This window comes from Lemur catta, chromosome 4, assembly GCF_020740605.2.
Source record: "Lemur catta isolate mLemCat1 chromosome 4, mLemCat1.pri, whole genome shotgun sequence".
Taxonomy (NCBI): domain Eukaryota; kingdom Metazoa; phylum Chordata; class Mammalia; order Primates; family Lemuridae; genus Lemur; species Lemur catta.
The window spans coordinates 56,507,653-56,531,867 of record NC_059131.1 but is presented as its reverse complement, the minus strand read 5'-3'; the positions used below and the strand labels follow the sequence as shown (position 1 = coordinate 56,531,867).

Genomic DNA, 24,215 nt, shown 5'->3' with positions numbered 1-24,215 from the left:
CTCTGAAGCTTGAGGAAGCTCCCGAGAAAGACAGACTTTAAACAGATGCTTACTACTGAGGTGATTTCTGCAAAGAAGGCCTGCAGGGTGCTGAGGGGCATGTGACAGGGACCTCACCTCATCTTGAAGGTCAGGGGAGGCTTCCTGGAGGAAGTGACAACTAAGCTGAAACCTGAAGAAGGCAGAATGAGGAGGGAGGATTAGCTAAGTCGAGACGGGGCGGGGTGGTGGTGAGCGGGACTGTTATTTCTGCCATTCACTGGGCAAGCAAGGTCGTTCTGCACCCCATAGTCTTCCCGGGCTTAAGTTTTACCACCCAGTTGTTTGAACACATGCCCTGTTTCCTCTCCAGATTTCCCACACTTTAAAAATCTTTCTCCTATCACGTGAGTTGGTCTTGTATGGGAGGTGGCCAGGGGGGCAGGCGCTCTCAGTTCCCTCTCTGAGTCCAGACATCATGGCAGACAGGACTGTGCCCAGTGGCCTTGCTCCCCTGTCTTTGTCTTCACTTGTTCCTGTCCCACCCCTGGCCAAGCAGACTGGAATATCTGGGGATGCCTCTCTCCCGGACTGAGACCTCACCTCTGCGCTGTGGTTAGAATATGCTGAAGGAGGAGGCCTGAAGTGCAGATGTGTTTTTTCTTGCAGCTGGTTGCTGTGTAGGTGCCATTGGCCCCTTCCTTACTCTGTCCTGAGACTAAGCTCAAACACAAACTGCTCCTCTTCCCGGACCTGCCAGGGTAACCCCCAAGTTGGGCTGGTGGCCCTGGGTGGGGTGAGGTGATAAGCAAAGCCCCAGGGACCAGCATCCCTGCTGAAGACCTAGTTCAAGGTGTATTCGTGGCGGTATAGATTGGACCGGGAGGGACAGCACAGGCAGCATTCGCACGTGGTAATCCCTGTACCAGTTAGCTGTTGCCACCATGTGCTGTGTGGCAAACGTCCACAGCACTGCGGTGGCGTTCATAGCATTTGTTCTCAGCGTTGTGCAGTAGGATCTGCGGTTGACCGGGGTTTACCTGGTCCAGAGCGGGCTTGAATGAGGCAGTTGTGCATCTCATGCGGGTCTGCGGATCACCTGAGGGTCAGCTGACCTGGGCCGGACTCTGCTCCTCTGGTCTGTCACCCTCCTCAGCCAGAAGACTAGTCAGGGATGTCACCTCTGGTGATGTTAGACCCACAGGAGGGCAAGCAGGAACACGAGGCCTCTGAGGCTTGGCTCAGAACGGGCACACTGCCACTTCCTCCCACATGCCATTGGCCAAAGCCAGTCCTACGGCCAAGCAGAGCCAAGGAGCAGGGGAGATACACTCCTAGGGTGAGGTCAGGAGAGGGTATGGATGCAGGGACGTGGGAAGAATCGGGACCAAAAATTCATTCCACGCCCGCCCCGAAGGCCAACATACCCTCATGCAATTAATTAGGACGTTAATAAAAGGAGTCAGGAGGGGATGGGCGATGGTGGTCATTGTCACAGTCCAGCAGGGATCTTTCTCTGGCCAAGGGTTGTTTAACGTTCTTAACCATGAATTTGCAATGTTGCTCCAGCCTGGAGTGTGGGCTTGGTTTGGGCTGAATGCTTCGGGGGTCATCAGGAAGAAGAGAGAAGAGCCTTGGTTACCTTTGGGAGCTCTGTTCTTTGAGGGGTAAGACTTGTGTTCAGAAACGAGATGCAAGTGAGCTGATGCCCAGGGGTGTGATGTGGACTGTGGGGTTCAGAGCAAGGCGAGACCAGCACAGGCTACAGAAGGACTTGACGGGAGGGGAGGAGTGACTCAACCTCCCGTGCGCACATGCTGCGTGCCAGACGCTGAGCCAGATTCTCCCCCTGCCTTGTGTCCTCTTGTGACCGTCCTGAGGGGCAGCAGGATTAGCCTCCACTTAGCAGATGAGGAGAGGGAGGTGCAAAGGGTCAAGTAACTGGCCTGTGGTCACCCAGCTGGTACACACTGGCACCAGCATCTGGCAGCCAGGGCCTGGGCATTAATCACTGGGTCTGTGACTGGACGCCCGAGGGGAAGGGAACAGCAAAGGTGCAGACAGATGTGTGGGGAGGACAGCTGCCAGGCTGCCAGAGCTGCAGAGGGGACTTCAGCCATGTTATGAACTATAAATGGGAGCAAAGATAGGATGTGCGATTTGGCCAAGGTCCTGCAGCAAAATAGGGTGGAGGCTGGGCTAGAAATCCGAGCTGCTGGCTCCTGTTTCCCTCTCCTTCCACTTTCCTTGGTACCAGCCACATTCTGGGCTCTCTCCACCCATCTGCGTGGCCACGCCTGAATCTCTTCCCTCTTGGAAGAGGTGCAATCCACTGGCATTGAAGCTGGGTGGACTGGCTCCCTCTCTCTATCCATCTCTTTCTTCCTTTCCCCTGCCATGTTCTGGAAAGGGCAGCGGGAGGGAATGTGGGCAGGTTGCACCAGAGATATACATCTGAGAGCTGAAGGGAACATTTATTTTTAATTTAGACTTAAAAAGAAAAAAGGAAGTTATAAAATATCTGCTCTTGCTCCTGGGATTGTGCAGATGGTGCTGCGTTTTGCCTAATAGGGAATGGGGCTGGCATCCGCGAGCTGCTGGCCCCCGCCTGACTGTAAGGACCTGGAGGGCAGGATACCTGTCCCCCCGCCTCAGCTGCGCATGACTCCCGAGGGCCCCGTTTGGCCAGCGCAGCTCGGTGTTCCCTGTCTTCTAACCTCAGCCTCCCCACACTGGCTCTGCCAGTCTCTCGGCCGTCCCGGCTGTCTCTGCTCCCGTGTATGCGCGCGCGCGCGCGCGCGCACGCGCGCACACACACACACACACACACACACACACACACACACACCCCTGAGATCAGTCCTACCCCCTCTTCCGGCAGATAGCCAGGGCACACTGATCTTTCCCTTCCTGAACTCCTGCTTGGCTGATAGAATTTATCGACCTTACACACACCCAAATGCCTCATTAAACTATCTTATCATTTTCATGCCTGGGTGTCGTAAATGATGTTCTCATGCATCTCATTTGGTCTTTGTGTTTATTGTGGTTAAGGAATAATCTCTGGTGTTCTCCACTGGGAGTAGGGTGGAACTTGGTACATAGGAGGTGCTCCATAAATAGCATGGAGTGTTGACCGAATTCCTCTTCCTTTGTGCTCAGGGGGATGAGCTGGAGAAGGAGCATCCTAGAACTGTGGTCCCCAACTCCTAGGCCATGGACCAGTACCAGTCCGTGGCGTGTTAGGAACCGGGATGCAGAGCAGGGGCTGAGCGTGGGTTAGTGAGGAAAGCTGCATCTGTATTTACAGCCACTCCCCATCACTCTCACTATCGCATAAGCTCTGCCTCCTGTCAGACGGTGGTGGCATTAGATTCTCATAGGAGCGTAAACTGCACATGGAGGGATCTAGGTTGTGCTTCTTATGAGGATCTAATGCCTGATGATCTGTGGTGGAGCTGAGGCGGTGATGCTAGCACTGCGGAGCGGCTGCAAATACAGATTATCTTTAGCAGAGAGGTTTGACTGCACAATAAATGTAATGCCCCTGAATCATCCCAAAGCCATCCCCGCCCCCACCCCCGGCTCCTGTCCATGGAAGAATTATCTTCCATGAAACCAGTCCCTGCTGCCAAAAAGGCTGGGGACCACTGCCCTAGAATCAGAGAGTCAGGGCCCCAGAACCAGGAATCAGGAGACTGAATCATTCTCTAGCTTGCTGCGAAGCCATGGGCAGATCACTGAATTTCTCTAAGCCTCAGCTTCCCTATTTGGAAAATATGGAAAGTAATCTCTATTTCCTCTGATCCCCAGAGTTATTGTGAGGATTATGGTAAGTGACATATGGGGAAATGCTTGGCAAAATCAATCAATCAATCAATCAATCTCTTTAAGAAAGCATGAGCAGACTTGTGCTAAACAGTCAGAGGTGCCGGCGTGGATACCAGGCCCGTGTTAGGGCAGGAGGTCTGGACAGGAGGTGGGGGTTGTCCAGCCATGGGCAGTGTGTGTGTACATAGGCTGGGTACTAGTTTAGTTTAGGGCTCTGGTTTGTTCTAGAAAAGACTTGAAATCTCTTTAAAAATGCATGGTGCTGAAGATAAAACAAATGAAGATGAAAATGAGACAAAGGATGGTTAGGGAAGGAGAGAGAAGATGAAGCCAGGAGTGAGGTTTGGGCGCAGAATACGCGCAGTGTGGGTCTGTGCACTTGCCAGTGTGGCCAGGGAGAGGTGGCCTGAGCTTCCTGATGGTCAGGCCAGAGAGACACAGTTCAGTGGCCCAGTGTCTGTAAGGCACACGCAAACCGTTTGCTCAGAAGTGCAGTTTCTGACCCTGAGACCAGAAAAGATTTGCCCCAAGAGGATTTATAAAGAGGATCCTGTAATGTCCTGAGCACTGTGCTGGACAGCAGCTGTCCGGCACATACGCTAAGTGCCCTGCGGCTGTATCTTATGATGTGCCCGTGGCCCCGGCACAGCTCTGGGCACGGCGGGGATTCAGGGAAAAGACAGTGTAGTCCAGAGGACGCCATGTTAAGTAAACTACAGATTAGGGGGTGATAAACTGAGCTCCAAACAGCGAACAGCTTTAATTTCCTCAGGCTGTGGGAGGCAGTCAGACATGTACACGTGTACACATACATGTGCATGCCCTCTCCCCATGCCCGCCCCCTCTAGGCTCAGCTTCGTCTCTGTTGTCTGGCTCCTGACTGGGGGCCCCAACTAGGAGGAGGTCCTGCGTCCCCCGGGATGCTCCTTAGCATGTGGGACCCCATCACAGACAATGGGCTCTCTCTGTTGAATCCACACCTACTGCCTAGAACCTGAGACTAGAATTTTAAACTGAGATAGAACCTCTTAGGCCAACCCCTTCCCTTTATAGGTAAGAAAGTTAGAGCCCAGAGGGGGTCATCCTCTTCCAGAGATCATGCAGGGACGGAGCAGAGGCTGAGGCTTGGGGTCTCCTGGTTCTCAGTCCAGTTCCCTAAGCTGCCACTGCGAAGAAAAATCAAATTGGGATCTCGTTCTGGAAGGAAAATCTCGTAAGATAATTCCTCATTGGAGCTATGGAATAGCTTTAGATTATATAATTTTATTCAAACTGAGATGGGCCAATAAATATAAATGTGTGTGCGTGTTCGCTGTTTTAAAACATTTTAATGTTTAAAACATGATTTACTAATGCTGCTGAGGATGTCTAGAATTTGATTTACTGCATAGTATTGAATGTTTATACTTGTTCCTTACAGAAATTCTTGCCAAAGAGCCATTTTATCTACAAGAATAATAAATAAGTCAATATGCGGCTGATTGTGCACATTTTTCCCATATGCAATGGTGCTTGGTAGATGTATTTTGCATGCAAACACCACAAAGGTAAATGGGAGACACACGTGGATCCCTGAAGTCCAGGTCTTGGCCAGTGTCAAAATCAGACAGTGAATCTTGACCTAAACCAAAAAAACAGTGAGTCTAAGCCTTAGGTGAGTGATATTTGGGCTTTGGGAATAAGGGATCCACACTTATGTAACCGTACTTAGCCATATGTGTGTATTTATTCATTCCTTCATTCCTTCATTCATTCAGCAAATATTTATCAGACATCTATGTTTCATTCAGTAGCTTAAATGTAGGATAGGTTTTTGCTTCATGGAAATTCAAAGATAACAGATACAAATTCCCCCAGCTTTGTATTTGCAAAGCACTAGAAGGCCTTTTTATGGAATCCTCGCAAGAATCCTATGGATGACGAGGGCCAGAAGGAGTCAGGTTACCTGAGTGGCAGTGACGGTATTCCTTTTGTTTGCTAGTTTATTTTTATCACCCTCCCCCCCATTATGGAAATAATGCATGTCCATTGTTAGGAAGAATACAGAAATATTTAAAAAGAATGTGAGAAAGCAGCCTGTACCCCCACCTCAACCACAGTTAACAGCACATGCCGTGCTACAGAGTTTTCATGCTTAGAGACATGTGTGTATACATGTGTGTCTATATGGTTATAGATAAGATTATTTTTTTCTTTACATACATGGGATTATACTGCAATATAATTCTGTAACTTGATTTTTCTCTGCTGCACACCCTGTCCCCGTGGGCCTCCGTTTGGATGAACGTGTCGTGTGACATCCATTTGTGCAGATCCAGTTTGCTCTTGTTTGTGGCAGTGTTGTTTTTCTTTGTGAGAGTGTAGGATGTTTCTTTTGCCTTTTTCAGCCTTCTCTCTCGCCCATAGGTAGTCGGTCTTCTCTTGCCCAACCAGACACTGGCGTCCACCGTCTTCTGGCAGGTAACAGTCTCCTGGGACACACAGGTGCCCTTAAGAACTCCCTGCCCTGATGCCCTGCCCCGTCCAGGCCCCGGGGTAGAGTTAGTCCCCCAACCCCTCCGCCAGCCCGGAAGCCACTGGAGGAAAACCAGCACGTTGGCCCCACTGAGCAGGTCCCCAGCTGCTGGCGTGTCTCAGGCCATTACGTATCACTGTAACCTTTAGACAGAGGTCATGGGATCTGGGTGCCCTCACCTGGATCATGATGGCTTGCTGGTGGCCACTTGTCTTATAGTTGGTGACCTCGAGGCCCACAGCCTCATTTTGATGTCAGCCCCACCCAAATCTGTAGGGGAAGGTAAACCCACCGCTACCCCCGAGGTAGTGAAGTGCATCACAGACCCTGCTCTCTGTTCTTGGAGACAGTCCAGGTCGTGGCTCTGTGAAAACAGTTGAGGATGTCCCTGTGTATGTCTGTGCAGGGAATGAGGGGCAGGAAGAAAAACCCGTCTTCTGGGAGAAAATGCCAGAGGGTCTTCCCCAAATACAACTCCTGACAGCATATGTGTCTGGTGCTAGAGGTGGTGGAGCGTGCTGGGCTGGGAGATTCTTGAAAGAAGTGCAGGGTTGTCAGTCATTCCAGGGGCCTTGCTGGCCCCCTTCTGCCCAGCGAGTGATATACTAGGGATGACGTGGCGAAGGCAGTGGGCCTGCTGGGGCAGTGAATGCCATAATTCCAGGAGGGGTGACGGCTTCTGGATCGGGGGATGGGGGACTGTTGGGGTGGGCAGCACCACATCCTGGTTTGCCAGGAACTGTGAGGTTTCCCGAGACTTTCAGTGCCAGCACCAGCATAGTCCCGGGCAAACCGGGACAGTTGATCATGCTTCCTAGTGGGAGAACCATCTGTGAGCTGCAGACAGCGTGCCATGTCTTTCTGGGGGTGTGTGGTGCCCCCCAGGGCCCAACGCCTGGCTTCTGGGGAGGTGACCATTCCTTCCCTGACGTCTCTCTCTGTTGCCTTTCAGTGGCTGAACCAGAGCCACAATGCCTGTGTCAACTATGCAAACCGCAATGCTACCAAGGTGAGTGTCAGGCCTTCTCTGGGCTGGGGTTCAGGTGGGGTGACCTAGTTGTCCTCCCTACAGTGTGACATGCCACCATTGGTGGCTGCCTCGTATCAGTTAAGCATTACCCTCCTCTAGGTGCCTTATTTAAGCTGCCAACTCTTCAGGTGGGGCGGCAGACTCACACCTCACCTGGCTGAGCTCAGCAGGAGCGTCCAGGCTGGCTTGGCCTGGGAGGGGCTGTTTACGCAAAGTGGAGCAGATCCGTTAAGTGGGGTGCAGGGGGCAGTGTAAGGGGTGGATTCCGCTGGCTTCAGAATTCTCCTTGAGCAGCTCCCACACCCAGATCTTGGATCAGGACAGTGTCAGCCACGGGGGGGCCAGTTCCCCTAAAGCTTCCTCCAAACTTGCTGGAAGCTGCCTTAGTGCCCCCAGCTCCCAACTGCTGGCCACAAAGCTGCAGGGCTCCTGAGGGCTGAGAGTCGGAGAGGACTGGCTCCTCCTCCCCTGAGTTCCCTGCGTGCCTGGGACAGCTCATGGTGGAGGCCCAGTCACCGGCTGTTGTCCAGGAAGGCTGCTGGGCCCCTGCTTTGCTGGCAAGACCACCTGTCCCTCTATTCGATTCTCCCTTACTTTAGTCCAAGGACAAAGGGAGGGGAGGAGGCATCACGGTCCCCTTCAGGAGGCTGTCAGTTTGGGGAAGGGGAGAGTCTTGGCATTTTCTAACCTGGGGGGAGGGAGGGGGACTCAAGAGCTGGCCTGAGCCGTAGGAACTTGAAGAGCCTGATGTTCTGAGGATCCCCCGACCTAAACCTCCACCCAGGTCTCCCCGGGGCTTCACACACGTGCAGCTCTGCGTGGATGGGTCCTGTTCACCTTACCCAGACATCTCCAACCTGCAGTTGCAGTGGACAAGTTCCTCAGCTGTTTCTTCATGTTCTGTGTTGGAAGTTGGGCTATATTCCTCTGCAGAACTATCATCTTTGACACAGAAACCTAGCTGCTACGAGGGCTGCCAGGCCTGTGAGAGCCAGCCTGGACACAGGCGCGCCCACCTGGAAGCACTGCACGGGCCGCACAGCCTGCTTGCAATATGCAGCCTTCCTAAACCGGACACCGCCGGCCCTTGCTGTTCTCCACCCCCAGCCCGCACTGCCTGCCAGTGACCTTTCTAGAGCAGGGCAGAAGTCGAGCGTGTTTCCACGTTTGGCCTCTTCCTTCTCACCCAGCCGTCCAGGCTGGTGGGCGGGAGGCTTCTTGCTGGCTGGGGCAGTTTGCAAGGGTGGAGTGCGGGAGCCTCGGGCACCCAGCAGGCCTGAAATTCTGCCCTGTCTTCCAGCCTTCACCTGCATCCAAGTTCATCCAGGGCTACCTGGGCGCTGTCATCAGTGCTGTCTCCATTGCTGTGAGTACCTCCTCCCCACCTCCTTCCTCTTGGCCCCGCTGCTGTCCCGCCCCATCAGCTTTGCAGGGGGACCTTGTCTGAGGGCCGGGGCCGGCAGCGGTGCGGTGGGCAGCTTCCATGGGTGGGCCGCCAGGGCAGGCTTTCTAGCCAGAGAGGAGACTCTGACAGGGAGAGAGCACAAACTGGCACTCCATGCCTTGGAGGGCAGGCGGGGCGGTGGGGCGGTGCCCGTGGGGGCCGTGGGCAGCACGTCTGACCGAGAGGGGCCGTGGTTACCTAGCATCTTCTCAGAGGAGCTGATCTTCATGCTCAGGGACGCAGCTGAGGGGAAGGGCACGGGATTGACCCTGGAAGGTTGGCCCCTGTGCCGGCTCCCCTTCGCTCAGCTGCCGGGTTATTCCCTCTCTGTGACCTTGGTCACACAGTCACATGTCCAGTCCTTCCCGAGGACCTGTAAGACAGGTCCCCTGTAAGACAGGGACATTAGGCTCCTTTTGAGTCTCCACAGGACTTTGAGACAAGAGCAGCCACTCAGTAGGGGAGACTTGTAGACTGTGAGTGTAGGATGGATGGTGGGTCCTTGTTTCCCAGATGAGGGCAGAGGGCAGGTGACATAGTGAAGGCCTGGGCCAGAGCCACAGTGATGCTCAAGCCACCAGGACCTTGTCCCACCCTTGAACCCACTTCGTGCCTCTGTCTGGCACTCTCTAGATCCCCACTGGGAAGGCCTCCTACGGCTGACTCCAGAGGGCGAAGGGTCCCTTCATAGCTTCGTCATTTCATTCATTACATAATTAACACATGCAATTGGTAAGAAAAAAATAATTTGAAAATGCAAATCAAAAAACATTCACATAGCTGGGCATGGTAGCCCGTGTCCATAGTCCCAGCTGCTCGGGAGGCTGAGGCAGGAGGATCACTGGAACCCAGGAGTTCGAGGCTGTAGTGAGCTATGATTGTGCCTGTGAATAGCTACTGCGCTCCAGCCTGGGCAACATTGCAAGACCCTGTCTACAGAAAAAAAAAAAAAAAAAAGAATTCACATATAATGAAAGAATTCACATATAATAATCTTTTGGTAAAACCTACTTTCTGCATCTTTCCAGTGTCATTAAATGAATACTGTATGATAATTGTTCACAACTGTGTAATAACCCATGATGCCATGCATCATAGTTTATTTTGCTATTCTTCTAATGTAGGGATTTGGGGTTGTCCTGAAATGGCCTCATTTATTTTACTCCCACGTAGACCAAGTCATCTCCAAATAGCTGTGAAGTGGGACATCCCATCTCATGCCCAAGATCTCTTTCCTTTCCTAAATCCTCATGTCTTAACGGAAGCGAGAAGCCAGACCTTGCGAATCTACTTCGACGGCTCGCCGGGAGACAGCTCACCCCACCCTGGTGGTCCTGCAGCCAGCATGAGGCTGCATTTGGGAGTCGTACAGACTGGGGGTCCCTGATTCTGGGGACTTGCTGGGCTATGGCCAGGCACCCTCCTGAGCGGGGAAAGGGCTCACTCACCTCCTCCGTGTTCCTTATGACGAAAGGAGTTGGTGGTCGGCCTGGTGAGAAGCGTGAAAACCCCCTTTCCTCCTCTGAGAACTAAGGGTGACGTGGGGAGGAGCTGGGAGGAAGAGGCCACGTAGCGAAGGATGTTGAGTGGCCCTGAATGGAAAGGGCTTGGGAGAAGGGGATCGTCGTCCTGGTGGGACTCGCTTCTCCTGCAGGCCTGGGGCTCCAGGAACAGGAACTCAGCTTCTTTCCAGAGCTCAGGGCTCCGTGTCCCCAGTCCTCACTGTCCCACCCAGGGGCCCATCAGCCATCCCATCCCAACCACTTCCCTGGGCAAGCCTAGCCCAGACTTGCGGGGTAGGGGTTCCAAAGACAGGCCCAGCAGAGTTACTGGGGGACTTGGGGCCCTCCAGGGTTCCCAGAGTTGGGGGCTTGCCCGGCAGGGATGAAGCCTCATGCTGGAATGTGCTGGGGACGCCCTCCTCCCTCCTCCCTGCCTAGCTCCAGCACCCCCCTGAGGAGCCCTCCCTGACCACTCCAGCCCATACTGCTTCCCCCACCCAGGTCCTAGAAACTTCCATCCTCCCCACTCGCACTTGCACCGGGTCCCGTCCTCCCCACGTCCCGAGTTCTGAGCCCCTTCCCAGCTGGATTACAAGTTAGCCAGGGACAGGCACTGTGTCTTCTCCCCCGCAGAGGGGAGCACGGAGCGCTGCTCCACAAATACTTATTAATTAGGTTGCTGAGTGATTGCTGGCCTCAGGAGGCCCCTCTCCTCTCCCAACCACGAGCGTAGCGGTGGCGGCGTCCCTCCGCCTGACGTCTTCACACAGTGAGGGTCTAACTCCGGCAGATGGAGTGGAGTTTCTGACTTGGAAAATCTGCAGCTTGCTTGCTTTTCTTTTGTGTGTGTAAATCACAAAACCTCCGGAGAAAGGGCCTTTATTTTATTTCCCTTTCCCTTGTTCTCTGGAACCCCAGGTCCCACAGCCTCATTAACTGATCTCTGCTTCAATTAGTGACAAATCCCCTCCCAGGGCGAGCCTGTTAGGAGGAGATGACCTGCAAACAAGTGTCACGGCCCCAGTGGTTGGCCCAGCTCTGGCATTAATTAAAACGAGTCCCTACAAGCAGGTGGCGGGGATGGGGGCTGACAGGCCAAGAGCAGGTCCCAGGGACTGAGGGTGAGCTGAGTGGAGGCCAGTCTCCTCTGTGGTCCCTGGAGAGCCCTCTCCCCCTCTCCAGAGAGCCCTGACCCTGGCCAGCAACTTCCAGAACCAGGGACCCCTGTTTGCATGTCCCCAAATGCAGTCTTATGCTGGTTGCAGGACCACCAGGGTGGGATCAGCAGCCTCTTGGTGAACCTTCTAAATAGATTTGGCAATGTCTGGCTTCTTGCTTGAGAATAAAAAAGAAATTCCGTCTTAAGTTATTTTTGAAATCTAACAGTTTGCTGTCTTTTAACAAAGGAAGCCTCTCTCAATCCTCACTGTTCTTTCGTTCCGGAGTTGGTGCGGAGCACTTCTGTGGGCAGCCCTCATGGGCCGTGGCCGCACGAGGGTGACAGGAGGCAAGACCCATCGCTCCCGTCGGGTCTGTGGCGTGCCAGGCACTTTACAGGAACTGGGAGCCACAGAGACTGGCGTGTCCTCCGAGATGCTGAGGAGGGAAGCTGAGAACACTCTGGTATAGTCAGAATTATGACGCAGGTGACCCTAGCATGTCATGGGACTGGGGAAAGGGCCCCTAATACACACAGGGCTGACTCACCAGACAGACCAGCGAGAGCCAGGGGAAGGCAGGGCAGAGTGTTCCAGAGAGAGGGCCCAGCACACGCAGGCACGCAGGAGGACAGCATGACAAATTTGGGACACTCAGAAAATGAGTGTGGTGCCAGGTGGGGCGTGCTGGAGACGAGGCGATGATGATGAGTGAGGAGCAGGACTGGCCGTGAAGTGCCACGAGTGCCTTGCTCAGGAGGCCGAGCCCGGAATCCGACATGTGTTCAGAGACCTGGGAACGCAGAGGGTGTGGGCAGAAGTGGGCTGGAGGAGGAGTGGGGGGGCTTGGCAGGCCCAGCACACCGACCACCGTCACTGGGGCAGGATCCTGGCTGAGAGGGAGCCTGGGCTGGAGAGGAAGACTCACGGCTGAAGTCCTGCATGACTGGGCAGGAGCTGGTTGGTGGAGCCAGGTGATGAGAGACGTTTTGTGCCCATGCCTCAAACTCTTGCCCTTCAGCTGGGTCTTGGCTGGCTGAGGCCTTTCCCCGTTGGGACAATGCTGACCTCCTTTCCCAGAGGCTCTGGGCCCTAGGGGGTCCTTTCTGTATGAGATGAAGTGGTCGTCTGTTAACCTTCACTCCCAGACCCTGGAGTACAAGAAGCGGTCCCAGGGGATCCCTGGGCTGAAGCCTCCCGCTGGTTCCCCTTGCCTGCTGGCAACTGCACGTTCCCTTGATAGTCAGACTGGCAAACAATCATAATAATAGTCACAACGGCTAACACTAGCAGAGCGCCCACAGCGCTCCAGGCACTGCTTAGGCGCTCATCCCCATTTCATAGATGCCACCGAGGTGAAGTCAGTGACAGCTTACCCGGCTTAATCACACACTGTTCTGCTCCCCCTGTGGCATGAGGAGGCATAAGTCATGTTCCCCGTTTTCCAGGTTGCAGGAACTATTACCATGCTGCTTGGTGTCAAGGCCCTCCCTAGGTACCGCTAGAGCAGTGGGCACTGGGAGAAATTTTTTGAGAGCTGCTTTAGGTGTAACAAAGTTAGACCCTCTGCTCACCTTCATACTTGGGCCCTAGACCTGTGTTTTCTGGCCAAAGCAGCACATATTTGTCCCTGGTCCAGAGTATGCCCTGTGTCCTGCAGGACAGGGCCTGGCTGGCTCTATGGTGGAGGGTGTACTTCTTGGGGCCTGATGGAGGTAGGGTGGCGGTACCTGAGAGTCCTGGACCACACTGTTGTCTTCCTGCTTTCAGTGAGCGGCTTCTGGGTTGGAGGGCCCATTGCACGGACCCTGTAGCAGCATCTGAAGTGTTCGGAAGCCTGCAGATGGTGATGCTGGCAGTGGCGAGTCAGACACGAAAAGCAGCCCAGCATCTATTCTGGGGAGGACAAGTTGTTGTCCCCTCCTATGTGGAAGGAGTCTGGTGTAATTGGTTTCCCAGCAGCCGACCCCCTGGTCCCTGAGGGGCATGGTTCAGGGGCATGGTTGGTCACTGTTGCCAGCTAATAAGCCACTCAGCTGCAGCTGGAGCTAACTGACACTTTAGGCCATCAATAACTCTGTTACAGCCACTTGGCCACTGTGACAGAGTTACAGGCTGCCCCTACTGCCAAGCAACAGGCTGACTGGGGTCAGAGGACAGTTGACCTCTATGGAGGGTCATGGGCCCATTTGGTTACCAAGTTTGTTCTACGAGGCACGCCCTCTGGTGGACATTTTTGGTACTTCGGCGATTCCTTGACCTTCCCCAGCCCACCCCTAGCACCCCTATCCCGCACCCATGCAAACCCTTGACCATTGGTTACATTATTATCCACCACCCAAGAGTGCATCTAACTTTTGATCACATGCCATCCCTCCTTGTAGGCAGGCCCCCTTCTCCATTGTTCTCCAGGCCCCTTGATCCCCAGAGGGCAGGTGCCAGTAGAGTCTGCAGAGCCAGCTGTAGACTGTCCTCTGAGTGCCCTGCAGACTACCTGCTATTTTATGCCTCTGAACCTCTGCCAGGCCCTTCCCACTCCCTACCTGGCTGCCTATTGCTCACCTTTCAGGGCTCAGTCAGGTATCCCCTTCTTCAGAAGCCTTCGTGCCCTTGGGGCCCACCCCCTCTAGGCCCCTTGTCCTAACAGAGTGGATGACGTGATCTACCCAGGTGTACTCTTGGGCCCGTGCATGCAGGATCTAGCACACAGTAGCGCTCAGTGTTTGCTAAGGTGGACAGCAGCGGCTGACAGGGCAAGTCTCTTTTGTGGCTCCTTTTTTTTTCCTTCCGGCTTCAGAAATCATTCACTTCATTTATTCTAGGAATGTTTACTAAGCACATACTCGTTTCACCAGGCACCAGGAATTCAGTGAGGAGTTAGAGAGAAACAGGCCGTGTGTCCTAGCACTTAGAGTCTACTGGGGGAGGTGGATACTTAGTAGAGTCCACCGGTAAAAATATTTCTGTGCTGTTCAGTATTTTAATCAGATACATGTATTACTTTGATTTGTGCATTTTTAAGAAGGTAAATAAATATATGCTTAGAGACTGTGATAGTTGCATGGAAGAAAGTTCCAGGTTCTTTGAGATACTGTAAAAGAGGAGCCCTGAGTGAAGAGGGAGCTTCACGCTGAGGCTGAAAAGCAAGGAGAACTGGGGGCCAGTGCTTGAAGGCCCTGGGGAGGATTGGCTCCTGGGAGGAACGGGAAGGTGGCTAGGTGGCCGGAGCCTTCCAAGCAGGCGAGGCTAAGAGGTCTTGCAGGGCTGTGCGGCTCTTTGGGTGCTGTGAGCAGCCACTGAACACCTTTAAGCAGGTCGCTATGCTCTTTTTTTTTTTTTTTTTTTTTTGGAGAGTGTTGCTCTGTTACCCAGGCTGGAGCACAGTGGCATCATCATAGCTCACTGTAACCTCGAACTCCTGGGCTCAAGAGATCCTCCTGCCTCAACCTTGTAAGTAGGTGGGACTACAGGCATGCACCACCACATCTGGCTAATTTTTTTAATTTTTTGGTAGAAATGCGGGTCAGGGGAATCTCATTATATTTCCCAGGCTGATCTTAAACTCCTGGCCTCAAGCAGTCCTTCCATCTCAGCCTCCCAAAGTGGCCATGCATTTTCAGAAGTTCACTTTGGCTGCTGTAGAGAGTAGGTCAGTGGGTGTAAGAGTGGAAGCAGGGGCCCAGTTAGGAGTGGGCTGTCACCCAGAGAGAGGTGACATGTGCTAAGTGGTGGGAGCAGAGGGTGAGAAGAGCCGCATTCAAAATATCCAGGAGCTAGAACCAGGAGCGATGGTTAGATGTGGGCTGGGAGAGGCCCCTGTCCAGGAAGGCTCTGAGGTCTCTGGCATGAGGAGCTGAGCTGGGAATGGGTGAGGAGGAAGGGTGTGGGTGAGGAGGAGTGCAACAACCTTCATTTTGGATGTGTGAAGGTGGAGTGCCAGGAGCCCGTGGAAACAGAGGCATCCGCTGGGTGGGACATGCAGGCTGGAGTGAGCAGGGGCAGTCCAGGTGGGAGAGGGATGCAGGCATTGCTCCAGCCCCAGCCAGTGGCTCCTTGCTGGCCTTGGAGAAATTAGGCTGCTTGTGGCCTGGAGAGCCCTTGGTATTTAAGGATGCAGCCACCAGTCACATAGCTCATGACACTAAAGGTTTTGTGTCATGGAGCTCCCACTGCAGGCACAGTTCTTGGTGCTGGTCAGCCCTTTTCCTGTCTCGGGGGACTGTCAGGAAGCTGGCCTTCCCTCCTCTTCCTGTGGCCTCCTGTCAGCTGCCCACGGTAAATTCACTAGCCTGGTAGCCAGAGCCTGGGGAGGAGTGGTCAGAGAAGGCCCGTGGCCTCCCTCAGGCCGATGCTGATGCCCACAGGGCCCGGGGTCATGCCTCTCCCGGGACCCCCGCGGCTGGCCATGCAAGAAATTCTTGTGCAAAATCCACACCCTGTTTATTTTCCCCCTCTGCCAAAATGGAGCTCCTGTTTGGTTAATTTCTATTTTGTAGCTTATTTGGAGGCTGTTAAAACAGACCCTGGGGGACCCTCAGCAGCAATTGTTCCATATCTCATTATCTTTCCCAAACCCGATTATTAGCTCCGAGTTTTCTGATCGCTAGCTGCTGTTCGTGATGAGTTGTGTGCCATTAATGCCAGCTGGTTCCCTTAAACAGGACCCACCATGCCAGGGAAAACGAGCTGGCATTCAGAGCCACCAGCCACTTGGCTTTTTAATTTTAATGGGCTCCACCAAATGTTCCAGGCCAAAGGGCCCCTGAGGAACTAGAACAGACGGGCTCCCAACCCCCGGTCTGCAGCCCACCCTGGGTTCCTTCCAGGCTGTGGCTGTCCTAGGCACTGGGGCAATAAGGCCTGGGCTGGGGGCTCAACGAGGGGCGAGGGTAGGTGGCCACTTGCCTGCTCTGTGTTCGTGCCCTCTCTGCCATGGGCCCATGGCTGGTGTGTGTGCAGGGTGACCTCACACTCCTCATGAGCTCACAGCTACACACGCGCCCAGGTTTTCTCCCCACTTCGCTGGTTCCTGGCCCCTTCCCTGGGCTCACGTATATTGGCCATGCTCTCAGAAGCATACGTTTTTCTCGTTAAATGTTATCCCATCCAGACTGGGGAGACCCTAGTAGGCTTCAGGGAAGAGGAAGCCAGAGAGACCTGGGACCAGAACACTGTTTTTTCTCTTCTTTCTTCCTCCCTACCCTGGGCTCCTGCCTGCAGTTGGGGAGATGGGATGGGTGACTCACTCTGGACTGTGCCAGTCCTAGCCCGTGGGAAGAATGGCTGGCCAGGCAGGAGAGGGCCTTGCAGGGGCTGGGGAACAAGCCTGAATGTTTGCTACAACTGATGGCCACCACTTATCCTTGCCCTGCCACTGTACTCCAGCCCTGCCCACCCCCAAGAGGCTGCCACAGGGAGGGGTCCCAGCCTCCCTGCTCTCTTCCTCGAATGGCCCCTGCTCCGCCTCCTCCAGCACTTCCTGCATCTTCCCAAATGAGCATGTGGGGTTTTGAACCCAGAGCTCCTGACTTCCAGCTGCGGGGGTCAGAGATGGCTCAAGGGTCAGGAGCCGCCTTCTCTGTTCCACTCCTCTGGAAGCCCCCAAGCTGGCCTTTGCCAGGGAGGCTCTTGCTATGCAGACGTGCTGTTGAATGGCATGCAGACGTGAAAGCATCGCTCCTTGAGATGGAAGACATTGGAAAGTGAGTAGCACAGCGGTTAAGGGCAAAGCTTTGGAACTGTCAGGCCCTGAGTTCAAATCCCAGCTTTACCTGCCTCAAAGCAGCTGTCTGGTCTTGGGCAAAGTTACTTAGCCTCTCTGAACCTGTCTCTTATCTGTAAAAAGGGCCACTCCAAAACCCTTGTAGTAGGGATTTCATTAAGATTGTCATGTGAGCATGTGCTGAGTGGCCGGCTCGGAGGAGGTGCTCACTGGCTTCTCCTGAGCCCCCTCCTCTTCATAACTAAAGCCGTCTGCCTCCTCCCATGCTTTCCCTCACCGCACTTCTTTTGGGGTTGGGGTGGGGGCCATTTCTGAGTCATCACTGCTGAGAGCTGGGGAGACCTGGGCTTGACGAGTTCTACCCGTGTAGCAGGGGCATTAGGGCCCAGTGTGGGCTGGCAGCTCCCCCTCCCTGCCCCACTGTACCACTGTGGCGAGTCCAAGCTGCTGCTAGTCTCCCTGCCTCCCAGCCTTCCCTCGAGCGAGCAGGGAGGACAAGGATTGGACTCTGAGTATCAGCCTGGGACTTGAAGTGGAGGCCGGGCACCGAGGGCCCAGGCTGCGTTTACCAGGCAGCACTCTGGCTCTGCAGGGCGCTGGGCTGCCCGAGGGCTGGCGGGCTGGCACTGCCTGTCTTCCTGGGTCTCACAGTTGCAGCCTGGGCCGGGCCCTTCCTGCCGTGCAGCGACTGCTGTATCCGCTGCAGACACCCAGCAGCCCTGGAGGCCATCCCAAGGCTCTGCATCTTCCCCAGCCACCCGGAAGGCTGAGGCCAGAACCAGGCCTGAGGATGCAGAGTGGCCTGCTAAGCCACTGGGTGTGCCAGAACTGAGAGCAGGCTACCCCTGGCCACCTCTGCTTCCCAGGAAAGATCCACAGGGCAGGGACCGGCTCTGGCCTCAGTCTGGGAGTGCAGAGGCCTCTGCACCCCCGACCCCTGGTCCGGCCGCATGCATCTTGTCTTTACTCTCTCCATGCCTGTGCCCATGCTGTTTCCCCACCAGAAACCGTTGCCTCTGCCTCGCCTAACCTCCCAGAACGCCATCTCCCCACCTTCGCTGATCTCGCCACGCAGGCGTTTGTTGGTTCCTGTGTTTCTGCCTCAGTCACCAGGTTATTGAGCATGTGCTATGTGCCGGTGTGTACAGCCCTAGTAGTGGACATACAACGATGAAAAAGGCACGATTCCTCCATCCCAGCCAGTGACATCGTATTATATTGCTTCATTCACTGAGGCCTTTTATGTGCCAAGCTCATGCCCAACACTTCGCATACAGTTCTTATAATAGCTCTGGGATATTATAGATACTACTCTCCCTTTTTACAGACAAGGAAACTGAGGCCGAGAAAGGTTAAATGACTTGCCTGCCCAAGTCCCACTGCTAGTCGTTGACGCTGGAGGCAGAACTGGAAGAACAGGTGTGGGCCAAGGGGAGGAGGGAGGCACCCCAGGCCTGGGGACCAGTGCTGCAAAGGCCCCACGGCTGGCAGCCTCGTGTAGCATCTGATGACCAGCAAACTGGACTCGTGGGGTCAAATGTGGGGTATCAGGGGAGTGGGGAGGTGAGGTTGTGATGGCCGGACAGCTGCGGGAGGGAGATGGCATCTTCTCACGCAGCTCGTGAGAGGAGCCGCTGGTAGTGGGCATGGGCAGACCTGCGCTCTAGAAAGACGGAGGACAGCATGGGCGGTGGATGGATGGAGTGAGGAGGCCCAGGCAGGGGCTGGGGTGGGGCGCCTGGTGTCCTGGGCTGGGCGAGAGCGAAGGCAGGCACAGTGAATCTGGGGTGTCCATGGCACCCGCTGTCCTGCTCTGAGCTACTCTGCTTGTCCCGGCAGCCTGGGGGCAGGTGTGCGGGTCTCCTTCTCCTGAGCCCTCATGGTCTCAGAAAGGCCATGTGCTGAGAGGCCGGGGTGGGAATGAGGGGTTCCTACACTTATTTATGTGCAGAGTATGTGTCCTAGCCCCACCCCTGCACCGTTCCATTCCTTCCCCCTTCTGCTGAGTGAGTGTGTGCATGTGTGCATGTGTGAGTGTGTATGTATATGTGTGTGAATGTGTGTGTATATGTGTGTATGTGTGAGTATATGTGTATATGTGTATGAGTCTGCATGTGTGTGAATGTGTGTGTATATGTGTGTGAATGTGAGTGTGTGCATATGTGTGTGAATGTGTAATAGCGTATGTGTGAGTGTATATGTGTGTATGTGTATGAGTGTGTATATATGTGTGTGTGTATATGTGTATGAGTTTATTATGTGAATGTGTGTGTATGTATGAGTGTATATGTGTGTGAGCATGAATCAGTGTGTATGTGTGTGTATAATATATATGTGGGAGTGTGAATGTGTGTGAGCGTGAATGTATATATGTGTGAGCGTGAATATGTGAGTGTGTGTGGATGTGTGGATGTGTGAGCGTGAATGTGTGTCTATGGATGTGTACATGTGTCAGTGTGAATGTGTGAGTGTGGACGTGTGTGTGAGCATGAACGTGTGTCTGTGGATGTGTATATGTGTGAGCGTGAACGTGTCTGTGGATGTGTACATGTGTGAGTGTGAACGTGTATGAGTGTGTGTGTGTCCGATGCTTTACCTCCCTCCCTCTTTCTTGTGGGCTGGTGACCTGGGAGGACGGGGCAGTGGCACTGTAGCCACACAGGACCCTGCGCTATTGAGTGTTGCTGGGGACTAGGGCTCTGAGGTGCCACGGCAGGGGAAAGGCGATGCCCGTCTCTCTCTGCCCTCCCTCCAGTTCTGCCCCCTTCCTCCCACAAGTCACTACAGCACCGTGCACATTTTCTGTTTTTGTTTTTTTCTTTTTCTTTCCAAGGTGGGCCTTAATGTCCTGGTTCAGAAAGCCAACAAGTTCACTCCAGCCACTCGCCTTCTCGTCCAGAGATTTGTGCCATTCCCTGCTGTAGGTAAGACCTGCACAGTGCATAGACACGCATGTGCTGTGCACGGGTGTGGGGGACTGCAGGGCTCCCAGGAGGCTGGGTGGCCCTTCCACATCTCTCGTGATGCCCAGGGGACGCCCGGCCAGGGGAACTGGAGCAAAATGCGTAGCTAGAGGACAGGATCATGGGGCCTCACTGACAGTTCCGTGCCTGAGATTCTGTTTCAGCACAGGGATTCTTAACCTGGGGTCCCAGGCCCCCAAGGGTCAGTAAACAGAATGCAGTGGACTCCGTGAACTTGGTCATGGAAAATGTTTACACTAACCTCTAACTGCAGTTTAACATTTCTTTCCATTATGAATATAGGCAACAAACCACAGTAAGAAGCAAGACCTGTGACTTTGTCACCAATAGAAATCAAAGATATTTTTGTGTCACATTACAGTTGTTACAAAGATCTTAAAATATCCTTTACATTCAACACTAAGTCATATTTAATATGTCAACTAGATCTTGCTTTTTGATTTATTAGTTTAAAAGCTAGTGTATTACTATATTAGAATTTTAAAAATATTTTGATAACTTATATCAATATAATTCCTTTGTGATCCTAAGTATTTTGTTTTATATATTTAGAAACATTATTGTGAGAGGGGTGCATAGGCCTTACCACACTGCCAGAGGGGTTCCTGGCACAAAAGAAGGCTGGAAGCTTCTGCTAGTTTAGGTTTCAAGCCTCTGGGTCTTGTGGCCCTCTGGATTTTAGAGGCCTCTCTTGTAAGCAGGTGATTGTGGGTACACAAGTGTATGTAGAAAGGATGTCTCCTGCCTTCAGCTGAGCCTTTGCTGGACTTACGGCTCACAACAGATGCCCTGGGCCTGGGTTATGGGGATGCCAGAAAGCCCAGTTTGGCTCTTATTTTATTTTATTTTATTTTATTTTTTGAGACAGGGTCTCACCCTGTTGTGCAAGCTAGAGAACAGTGGCATCATCATAGCTCACTGCAACCTCAAACCCCTGGGCTCAAGCGATCCTCCTGCCTCAGCCTCCTGAATAGCTGGAACTACCAGTGTGCACCATGCCCAGCATAATTTTTAAAAAATTAAAAAGAGAAAGCAACATTGAGAGCAGCACAAGGCAGTGGATAGTTAGTTGTCAAAAGAGAAGGATAAGCAAGTACTTAAACCATAACACCAGTTTTCCCTCTGTGCCAGAGGACAAAGATGGGGGCGGTCCCAGCACAGGGCACGAGGTTCTGTGACTGCCTTGGTGCCAAGGTTCAGTCTGAAGAGCTAGAGTCAGACCCAGGCTCCTGGTCCTGGTCCTGTTCTTCTCCTCCAGGCTCAGCTTCCCTGTCTGTAAAATGCAGGTGCCAGTACCCACCTCCCTACAGCCCAGGCCTCTGGGAGGACTAACGAGGCCGCAGACCAGATTCCATTGATAGGAAAGGCCCCCATGAGAAGGCAGGAGATCTTTACTGGGCACCCCACCTCCTGGATGGCCCAGAGGCTAATGAACTCCCAGAACCAGCTACCCTGCCAAGCTGCAGCCGACCCAGATAATTGCTATAGCAACTCCACACTTTTAATGAACTCTCAGCTATTTCTGTCCTGGGCCATTAATGGAATAACTCTTTAGATCTGACTTTGTTAAGGGGCCTAATTGAGCAAACAGGCCGCCCAACTGGTATTCCTCACCTTTGGCCTGCAGGGTCAGAAGCAGCCCGACAAGGGGGCAGCGCCCAGCTGCCCTGGACTGGATCTAGCTGGGATGTAATCTGCCCTCGGCCAAGCTTCAGATAAGAGCCTCACAGCCCTGCTCTGCCAGCTGTGTGACCTTGGAGTGGTCTTAATCTCCCTGGGACTCCTTCAGGAGGAGGGCCCCTGCCCTCGGTCTGAGATTTTCTGGCTTGTCCCTCTTTAGGCTCCAGCCTGATTCCCCTCCCACCTTCTCCTTGCCCCCACACACAGGTCCAGCCACTGCCAGGGGTCCTGAGATCCCGTGTATCCCTAGCCCATTGCACAGGTTGCACACAGCATGGTCCGCAGCCCTGGCAGTCCTACCTCGCCAGGATCCTGAGAGAAGCAGGCCTTTCCTGGCTTCTTCCTCAGGCCCAGCTGCCCAAGTCCTGGCTGTGTGGAGTCCTGCCTGCCTTCCACCGCCAGCCCCAATCTCTGCTCCCCACGGGCCGGTTCTGTCTCTCTGGCTCTGGTGTCCATCCCAGTCCCACCTGCAAATGGGCACTTGCCGGGTCCCCTAGTCAGTACTGACACAGTCGTGAGATGAGTAGGTAATGCCTCACCCACCAGGGGCTCAAAAACCCCGTGGTCCTCCCAGGCCACCACGCAGTCCCTGCACTTGGCCTTCCTCCATCTTATCCCCAGGAACCCCTGGCCAGGAAAGAGCATCTCTGAGCCCCCTGGGTTCCGACAGGGCCTAAGTCCTGCCAGTGCTCACTCCTGCTTTCCAAGGCAGGCTAGGCCGGACCAGGCTGGGCCACCCTTAAAGGCTGAGAAGCTGGCTCAGGCCACACTTTACCTGGTAGAGGCTCCTTTGCCCCTCTGGGCTGCTGGCATGATGGGGAGACAGGACTCACTAAGCTGCGAGTGCACGTGGGAAGTGGTTGAGGCAAGTGGAGTGATCATATTAAACCCTGCTTGTTGGGATGTGTCTGCAGAGTGGAGCAGAAGGGGCTCTTCAGGGTGAGGAGGGTCCCGAAGAGGCCTGTGTGCCCAGTGGTTGGGGCCACATCTTCACTCCCACCCTCCTAGGCAGGCCGGGAACTCAAGCTCAGGGGAACAAGGAGGCTCCCAGGAGTCAGTCGCTTCTTCCTACTGCTCTGCCCTGCTCCTCCTGGGCCTCCAGCCTGAAGTCTGGGAGGCTGGGGGAGACTTCTCCTCTCTGGGCCCCACACGCTGCCTGAGAGAAGCCTGAGACACACACGTGTAGGACACTTGGGCTGGCACCTAAGTCCCCTGCTGCCACCCTGCACTGCCCTCTGTCTCCGCATCGGAAAATGAGGCCTCTGACCAGACCCCCTTCAGCCCCTTCCTGCTGGGACCTCCTTGACATGACCGTACGCCTCCCCCAGTTAGCAGAGCCCAGCACTCCCAGGGGTCTGCACAGCTGTGCTCGTGCCCCCAGCAGGCCTCTCTTCTCCCCGCATTCTCATTCTGTGCTAGGAGGTCTGAAGGCGGAGTGTGCCGTTCCCATTTTATAGACTCACTTAAAGTTACACTGAGCTGGCCAAAGCCCAGGCCTTCCGGGCCCAGCCTGGGGCTATTTCCAGCCTGATTGGAGGACCCCTTGCCAGCTGTAGCTGAGAAACTGAGGCCCGGAGGTGGCGGGGGCTACTCAGGGCCTCCACGTTCTCGCCTGGGTTTTCAGCCAGGGTTGTGTGTGTGTGTGCACTGATGCGTGTGCGCATGTGTGTGTACGTGGGAAGCCCCGAGATGCTTACTGCAGCCAAGGTGGTTTCAGGGCCGTGCTGTGCCCCTGGTCTAGAACAGCAGTCATGTGGGAAATCTGTTTCTATTTATACAAGGAGATATTGGGAAAGACGGTGAGCTCAGGAGCATGTGTGCTGGCATCGGAATCGATTGGGGACTGGTAATTAATTTGCTTAGACCTTAATTAATTCTCTAGTTCTTTCTTATTTGTGGACTGTCACGCCTAATTGTGCTCAGGAGCTCGAGCTCAGAGCAGGCCCTCTGTTAATTGACGCATGGTCGCTGTGAGGTGGAAGTTAATGGTTTGGGAAGCTGGGCAAACAGTGTAATTAAAGGTCAATAGAGGAGGCATCGGGAAATACACACCCCCAGGTCCAGCCACCACACTCCCTGCGTGGAGTCGGTTCCACGGGCTGCAGGCCCCACGGACTTCTTGAGAGGCCTTGGGAGAGGGGGCGCTGGGAGGAGTTACCAACAGGAGGGAGGGCCGGGGCCAGGTCCCAGAGCGGACACCGGCCAGAGGAATAGGCACACCTTGTCACAGCGATGGGTGGGGCAGGGGCTTTAGTGAGGTGGAGACCCCAGGTGTCACCTCTGCAAGCACATCTATGTGGCTGGCACCACAGACACTGTGTAGGTGTGTGTAGGTGGAGGGATGGAAGCCCTGAAGGTCACCCCCGGCGGC

At 54.2% G+C, this 24,215-nt stretch overlaps 1 protein-coding gene across 3 annotated transcripts in view; it reads left to right on the top strand.

Annotated features, from left to right (window-relative positions):
• SFXN5 (sideroflexin 5) overlaps positions 1 to 24,215 on the top strand; it is a 126,529-nt gene that overhangs the window by 51,534 nt on the left and 50,780 nt on the right. For 2 of the 3 annotated variants that reach the window (XM_045549853.1, XM_045549854.1), the window contains exons 7-10: positions 6,217 to 6,270; positions 7,278 to 7,334; positions 8,656 to 8,721; positions 20,014 to 20,104. In XM_045549853.1, coding sequence (XP_045405809.1) covers positions 6,217 to 6,270; positions 7,278 to 7,334; positions 8,656 to 8,721; positions 20,014 to 20,104 — 268 coding nt within the window. Of the gene's footprint in view, positions 1 to 6,216; positions 6,271 to 7,274; positions 7,335 to 8,655; positions 8,722 to 20,013; positions 20,105 to 24,215 lie in introns of those variants that run through there. The other variant, XM_045549855.1, reaches the window with a different exon arrangement.